The following is an 8,412-nucleotide window of genomic DNA, read 5'->3' as shown; positions in this document are numbered from 1 at the left end:
AAGTTAATAGAAAACACACCTGGGAGAGGACGCGCCGCCACGCCATGTGCCCCAAATCTCAAATCCGCCGCCGCCTCCCCCGACGAGATCCCGAGTCCCAAGAAGCAGAAACGCCGAAAGGCGGAAGATTGGATTGGATTGGATTGCAGTTGGGGTGCAGAGGAACGGACTGGTGCTGACGGGAGGCTCAGAGGGACGACGCCGCGGAGGCGAAAGATTCAGCTGCGGCGTGGTGCGCCGCGGCGGGCGGGAGGAAGCGGCGCGAGGAAACAGCCCACGTCACGAGGCGCAAGGGAGACGAGTAGTCAGATTTTTCTTTTCTCTTCTTTACCGGAGGCGGAGGCTCTAGTAAGTAGTAGTACTTTTTTTTTTCTCTTTCTTTTCAGAATTAAATATTAAGTGTCCATGCGTTGCAACGCGAGGTACATGTTAAAATGCTACCATGTCATCGAAAACAGATAAAGAAAGAATATGAAAGGACTTTTTGTGGTTTAACTCCTCGTGGTCTTAGTTGACGTCGTTCTTGCGCTCCATCGCATACAACGACCTGACAACAGTCGTCATTGTCATAAGATCCTACTAGGAGTTTGCCTCGGCAATGTCATGAAGCCCGGTTGTCCGTCGTCACCTTGATGGCCCTAAACAACGGCAAGACGTGTTGGTCTCTATTTGCATGTGGCCTACAGGATGTTGAACACAACCGAGAAGATCCTAAAGGCACTAACCAGGCACCCAATGCCACCACTGCCCTCCCACTCCTCTACCTCATGATTCAGCATAGTCGAGCACGCAATGACGCAAGGTGGTCGTTGACGCTACCACCAACCAACGGGCTAGGCTTGTAACCGAGGGGTGTGCCTACATGTAGAAGATGCTCTGACCTTGAGACATGAGTTGTGCAAGTGGAAGTACGTGTTAACACAGTGGAATGACGCATCGTAGTAGGGGTGGTCAAAGAGGCGTATTGTAGAAAATCATCTCCACAGCCTCCATTTCTAACGCTTCCCATGTAAGATCCCTCTCTACTCGAAGCAAAATAAAGACAACAAGAAGTACATACGGTAATCTTCGACGCTGATTTGCAGCTTGATTCGATGGTAAAACTATATCATAGTATGAAAGGATAACTACATCACAGTGTACATGATAAAAAAACCTTGAGGGGATAGTACAGAACAGGTATTGAAGTCAAATAATAAACATCTTGTCTTTTTTTTAACTAAATAGGCTTCTTACCTTGTTAGTAGATAAACTTTCTTTTGTTCCCCACAACCACAAGGATGGTAGTCTTACTGGATATTCTTTTATGAAAAATAACATTTATTCAATAAAACAATAGTTACATCGCTTATGAGGAGGGGTACAATATCATTTAGAGATTCCTCAAACCAATCACGAGCTCTAGAAAACCTAGGTACCTCGCAAGCTCATGAGCAACCCTATTGGCTTCTCATTACAATGATCAAAACTAGCGAGAGGGAACTCACAAGCCATGTAGTGATAATCATCAAAAACAGTTGCGGTCGCGCCTGCATACTCCCCTTCGTTCTGTATGATCTCAGTGACCTCCATATTATCCGAGTTGATAACCAGTCGATTGCATCCTGCCCTTTGCATGAGAGATAATTCAAATCTTATAGCCAAGGTGTTGTAGGGTGGAACCCTAATTGATGATCTTTCACGAATTGGAGGGGGATTTCCCGAAGAACACGGGGAAAACGCGAAGAAAACACAAGAGAAACACTCAAAAACAAGTCCAATCACACATCCACTAGACTAACAAACACATGGATCCATAAGGTACATGAACAACAAAGGGACAGATACAAGGTAAAGTTCATCCCAAATCCAAAGGAGATGATGTTGTTGGGAAACGTTGCATGGAAAACAAAAAAAACTACGCTCACGCAAGATCTATCCATGGAGATGCATAGCAACGAGAGGGGGAGAGTGTTGATAACCCACAAGGATAGGGGATCGCAACAGTTTTCGAGGGTAGAGTATTCAACTTAAATTTATTGATTCGACACAAGGGAGCCAAAGAATATTTGCAAGTATTAGCAGTTGAGTTGTCAATTCAACCACACCTGGAGATTAGTTATCTGCAGCAAAGTGATCAGTAGAAAAGTAGTGTGATAGTTTTGATAGTAGTAGCAACAGCAATAGTAATAGTAACGGTGATAGCAATGTTTTTGTAGCAAGTGCAATAGTAACAGCAGCAGTGGTAACTTAGCAGAAACAATATAAGAGAAATTCATAGGCATTGGATTGGTGAATTTGTTGGATGATATTCAGCATATAACAGTCATAACCTAGAGCGATACGGCACTAGCTCCAGTTCATAAATATAATGTAGGCATGTATTCCGTAAATAGTCATACGTGCTTATGGAAAGAACTTGCATGACATCTTTTGTCCTACCCTCCCGTGGAAGCGGGGTCCTATTGGAAACTAAGGGATATTAAGGCCTCTTTTTAATAGAGAACCAGAACAAAGCATTAACACATAGTGAATACATGAACTCCTCAAACTACGGTCATCATCGGGAAGTGTCCCGACTTCTGTCACTCCGGGGTTGCCAGATCATAACACGTAGTAGGTGACTATAACTTGCAAGATCGGATCTAGAACATAGATATAATGGTGATAACATAAACGGTTCAGATCTGAAATCATGGCACCCAGGCCCAAAATGATAAGCATTAAGCATGGCAAAGTCATAGCAACATCAATCTCAGAACATAATGGATACTAGGGATCAAGCCCTACAAAACTAACTCGATTACATGATGAATCTCATCCAACTACTCGCCGACCAGCAAGCCTACGAAGGAATTACTCACTCCCGGTGGGGAGCATCATGGAATTGGCGATGGAGAAGGGTTGGTGATGATGAAGATCGAAAATCCCCCTCTCCAGTGCACATAGGATTTCCATCTTCAGTATAATATTTCCATGATGGGAAGATATGCACATAGGATTTAACAACATCAAATGTGATAGATGCTAAACTATGAATGGCTGGTTGTGCTTCCTCCACAGGAATAGGTGTACTAACTGGTGGAGTTGGGGTTCGCCGTGGTAGTACCGGCGCTTTGGGCACTGGAACTGCCTTACTAACTGCTCTTGTTTGGGAGCTCTGTGGTGGAGATGGTGCTGTGTCAACAGGAACTGGGTTACTATCTGCTGGGGTTGGGGTTAGATTGGGTGAAGCTGGTTCTCTGTCCATCGCAATAGGGGTACAATCTGCGAGAGTCTAGGTTATGTGTGGTAGGGCTGGTTCTCGTGCATGTACAACCGGGGTGCTATCTCCACCAAGAGGTAGCACTGTTTTATTTGAAGACCGTGTTTTTACTCCACTAGATACTGCCATCACCCGCTCAAATTCAAATGGCTGATAAATAGGAAACATAGTTGAATGTACAGACATTGTATGAGAGACAAATGCAATAGATAGTGTGGAAAAAAGAGGGCATGAAATAGTTGACATGTATATTGTTTAACTAAAATGGATAGCATGACATAATTTCACATATATGATGTCTATCTAAACTAGATAGCATAGCATAACATAATTCAGAGATATGATGACTAACTAAACAGGTTCGCATGACATAATTCACATACATGTTATCTAAGTAATCAGGATCGCATGATTTAATTCACATATGTGATTTATATGCTAAGCAGAGGGCATTCACATATATGATGTCTGAACTAAGAACATGGTGTTGAATATTGTATATATGATGTGTAAACTATGCAATGCAAGACACCATATGCATGATATGAGCAGTATAACCGTGCTAAGTTAGAGCATACACCTCGGTGGGGGAATAGGACTGGTCATCTGTCTCTGAATCCATCTCTGAGGAGCTATCGGGACACAGCAAGAGATCTGCTTCGACAGGTAGCACTGTTTGCTCTGAATGCCTTGTTTTCACTCCAGATTTTTCCATCACCCACTCAAATGGCTGATTCATAGGAAGAGTAGTTTAATGTACAAACATTGTCGATAAATGGAAATGTAATGAACAAAAGGATGGGCAAGATATCATTCAAATATATGATGCCTGGTTAAACAGGATGGCATTGCACATTTCACATATATTATGGCTGGCTAAAAGACATGAGACTGCATAATTCCCATATTTGATATAGAAACTAAACAGGTGGCAATTACAGAACATGTCTAAACTAAGCATATGACATATATGATGTCGAAAGTAGGCACTGCAAGGCAACATATGCATGATATGACTAACATCATCATGCCAAGTTAGAGCAAACGCCTTAGGGGGTAAATAGGAGTGGTCAGCTGCGTCTGAATCCGCCTCAGAACAGATATCTTCCTCCGGATTACAATTTGGAGAGGGGAGGGGGAGGATTTTCCATTGAACCCACCATGGAGCGATGTCTGCATGACATTGTATTGCCGCGCAAAACTGTTCTCTTTTTCTCTACATGTTCAGCATGACTGCCTACAATATCTGACGTGCATACAAAAAAATATAGTGAGATTATGCCAGAAGAGCATGCAGGAATCTAGAGTGATGGTAACAACCAGTGGATGGATCCAAAAATAATGATAGCAAGCTGATGATTGCTTTAATTTAATAAAAAAAACAGATGATGATTGCTTTACTATTTGTTTCCCACCCAAGATGAACAACATAGGCATACCCTAGGTGAACCAGATATTTGACAGAGATATTATTCATTGTTGCCTCGATATGTGCCCCACAACTAATTTAGAACTCAAGTTTGAACATTAATTTGGACCTGACTTGGAGTCTAAGAGGTGAACAGGACGATAAAGTAGTAGGTAATATTAAGCAATGCACAACATAAGCAGAAACAAAAGAGTGCGACCTCTCTTGTGGACCCGTGTACTCCTCAGGTTCATCTGTTGAGTCGATGATGGTGATGCCGTTGCGGTGGGTGCCGGCGGCAGGGAAGGAGATCTGAGGCGGCGAAAGACGGTCAGGAGTCGTGATGTCTGGTCTGGTGGATGCTTCTGCCGATGGAGCAGCTCAGGTGAGGTGGACGACGTCGTGGTAGGAGCAGGACAAACCACACAAAGTTTTCTTTGACACCTACCTATAACTGAAGTAATTCTGTAAGGGCTCATTTGTCTTGCATGATTCAAAAAATGCAGGGATAGGAAAAACACCGGAATATGATAGGAATGCACATGGGAAACAGAGCATTTGTGAACACAGGATTTCTGTCAACTTGGGTGTTTGGTTCACACGAATTGGAAGAGCAGAGGAATGCAAAGAAACATGGCCAAAATAAAGTAAAACCATATGAAAGCGTGTACAATTAGAATGTTATTCTGCCACTAATGCACTTGGTCTTGTTTTCATGCATAGGATTTTGAAAAGTAGGTCCAGATGGATGTTTTGCTCCATTCCTTTCAACAAAATGCATGAATAATTGAATACTAGAGTGCCATAGGAAAATTTCCTATTGCTATGTTTTTTCGTTGAACCAAAATAGCCCTAATGGATCGACATGAATGTAGAGTAATAAGTGATGCGACAAGTGTACAACCTCTTTGCCGTAGCCGTGTCGACCTCAGCATCATTGGGTTGGTCGCTAAAGAAGTTGAGGTAGAGGTGGATGTCGGAGGTGTGGAGGAAGATCTGAGGAATCTGTATACGGCGTCCAGGGCACTGCTCTGTTGTGATGGATAGTTCCGGCAAGCTGCTCCGGCGAGCCATAAGACGTCGAGGCTGAAGGAGCACAAGACAGACATCATTAATCTCAAGTGGGATTCTAATAGCATCTCCAATAGATGATGTAAAATACATTACCAAAAATTGATATAGATGTAAAATTTACATCACCAAAAACCACCGGATTACAACATATGAGGTAAAAACTGTTAACTCTGAACTTAACTGTCGAAACTGAAATATACTATGGAATCTGAATGTTACTGTCGAAACTGAACGCAATGGTAGGAGAGAGGCACTTCACATGTAGTTTAGGGAGGGCCTGCGGTTCATCTTCAACCTGCACCCCCCTGAGCCGCCAGCCACCACCGACAGAACCGCCGCCCCGGCCAGCCCTCTAGGCCCCCCCGCGCTGAGCTTTTTCTCGGTGATTCCCACGCCACCGCCCCACCACCGCGCCCCCCACCGCTGGCGACCACCGCCCCCACTATGAACCCTAAGATAGATAGTGGGGTACCTCTCTGGCGAGCCCCCCTCCCGCTGCAGGTGGTTCTTCCTTAACTCCGGCGAGCCCCCCCTGAAAATCGACTGACCCAAAAGTCGATTAAGTCAACTGAAGTGTAGCTAAATCGGAGCAGAGTAGCAACACGAGCGAGGGGGAGAGCAGCAGCAGCGCGAGCGAGAGCCGGAGCAGCAGCAGCAGATCCGGCTGGTATGGTCGCCGCCGCCAAAGGGGCCTTGCACTGGGGGAGAGCCGCCGTGGAGATGTCGCCCGCGGCGCCGGCTTCGAGGTAGTCGTGCCATGGGGGTGCGGGATGGAGCACCGTCGGCGCCGAGAGGTCGAGTTAAGGAGAAGGTGCGATGTGATGAGTGTACAACCTCTTTGGTGGCGCTGAGTAGGCCTCGGCTTCGTACGAGGAGTCGGTGAGGATGATGCGGTTCCGGTGGAGCAGGTTAAGGCGGCACTGTGGGGATGGAGCAGCCGCGATAGACGAGGCGATCATCAGAGCAACTCCTTGGAAGTAGAGGACGGGGCGGCCAAACCGACGGTACGACGAGATGGACGACGGGTCCTCATCCGGGGAGGTGGATGAGGGACGTCGAGCTGTTGCGGTGGACGACGTCGTCGAGGAAGAGGCTTCGGCTGGGCAACAGTGAGGTGGCGGACGGAGGAGGGTGGGGTTTCGCGGCTGGAGCGGAGAGGTTATGGCGGCCTGGAATTTTGAATGGCGAAAAGGAGGTGATGGGAGGGGGGAACCATGACTTAGGGACGCGCTTGTCCGAAATGTAGGGTGTGTTACAAAAGTACCCCACCGATTTGAACTAGCGGCCCTTTCAGCTCTGGTTTAGAAGGGGGATTTCGCGTGTCGGGATTTGGCAGGTGGAGGAAGTTTTCGCGGGCATTGTAATTTCGGGATAACAAGGCGCGGCTTGTGAAGGCGCGAGTTTTGGGAGCACGATATCTGAATTTTTGGGATATAACAAGGCGCGGGTTGAATTTTAGGGACAAGCCTAACGTGTAATATCATACTTGTACGTACCAAATCAATTCGCACTTCCCTCAACGAAAAAAAGAAAAAAAAACTATTCACACCACACAAAGAGAGAGTCTTGTCCCGTTTTTCTATACAAATGCTATTCAAAGCTATGAATCCATGTTATGTCCAATTAAAAAATTTCACTGGCTGTATAATGCATGTAACCTACTCATGCCAACATTTTAGTGCATTCCAAATGTCTATACTACCGCTGCAATTCGAACTAAATTTGAATTCGTTTCTCTATTTGAATAAGAATCTACAATCATGATTGTTGCCAACTTCAACCATCATTCGTGTATTACCTTAACAACACACCACATGATTACTATAGAGATAGATATGAACTATGTGTACTATATGAACTCGAATTCAATTTTTTGAATACACTTGATGTTGATTCCAAATAATAGTACATTTGATGCACTAACTAGATATTCATAATCTAAACCATGTTCCATACGTACACCGTGTTTATCACACAAAGTATAGTGCCCCGCCCCCTACATTTTGACAAGTATTTAGCCCTGAGCTGCAAAAGCCACACATTATCTCAAATTATAATCAATGTTCTATATATTATATGTAGTACTAGCAAGATGCCATGCGTTCCACGGAACATCAAGATGATCGAGGGGAGGTATTTGCAAATGTGGAGAGGGGTGTGGGTATCTTTTTTCAAAATTGCCATAGTTTCCTTCCTATCCATCAGATATAAATCAGACGGCCTATATTGCAGGATGGCAGGCACACCATCATCAACAACTCTGTTTTTTATAAGAGTAGAGATAAGATATACTATATGTAGTATAACATGTTCATAACCACACCATGTGTATCACCGTTATATATATTCACGCACGCGTCGGTTTAAAACACTATGATAAATTCTTCAAATATCCAAATTCACTTTTTATAATGAATTATGATCTCTATTCGTCTTTTACACCCACACAATCCTCTTATCTTTGTAGCTAGCGCTAACTTTCTCTCGTGCATGCACACGCCCGCGTCCCTCTCACCCTCCCTCGGCATTCTCTAGCTCCATCGCGCAAATTCATCTTTTCACTTTAGGTCGTTCACCCACGGTGTGTGTAGGCCCCCCAGCTCCATCTTTACGGCACACATCGATCGATATGCCTCTCTAGCCAGGTGTGCCTACCACAAACACAAGCTTTCCCTCTTCTCTTCTC

At 44.7% G+C, this 8,412-nt stretch overlaps 1 protein-coding gene across 1 annotated transcript in view; it reads right to left on the bottom strand.

The window, feature by feature from the left end:
• LOC123078430 (ATP-dependent zinc metalloprotease FTSH 5, mitochondrial) overlaps positions 1-334 on the bottom strand; it is a 9,770-nt gene extending 9,436 nt beyond the window's left edge. The window contains exon 1 of the mRNA XM_044500939.1: positions 20-334. Coding sequence (XP_044356874.1) covers positions 20-46 — 27 coding nt within the window. The 5' untranslated portion in view covers positions 47-334. The remainder of the gene's footprint in view (positions 1-19) is intronic.
• Positions 335-8,412: the final 8,078 nt, after the last annotated feature.

This window comes from Triticum aestivum, chromosome 3D (assembly GCF_018294505.1).
Source record: "Triticum aestivum cultivar Chinese Spring chromosome 3D, IWGSC CS RefSeq v2.1, whole genome shotgun sequence".
NCBI classification, from domain to species: domain Eukaryota; kingdom Viridiplantae; phylum Streptophyta; class Magnoliopsida; order Poales; family Poaceae; genus Triticum; species Triticum aestivum.
This window is presented reverse-complemented; position numbering and strand designations above follow the sequence as displayed.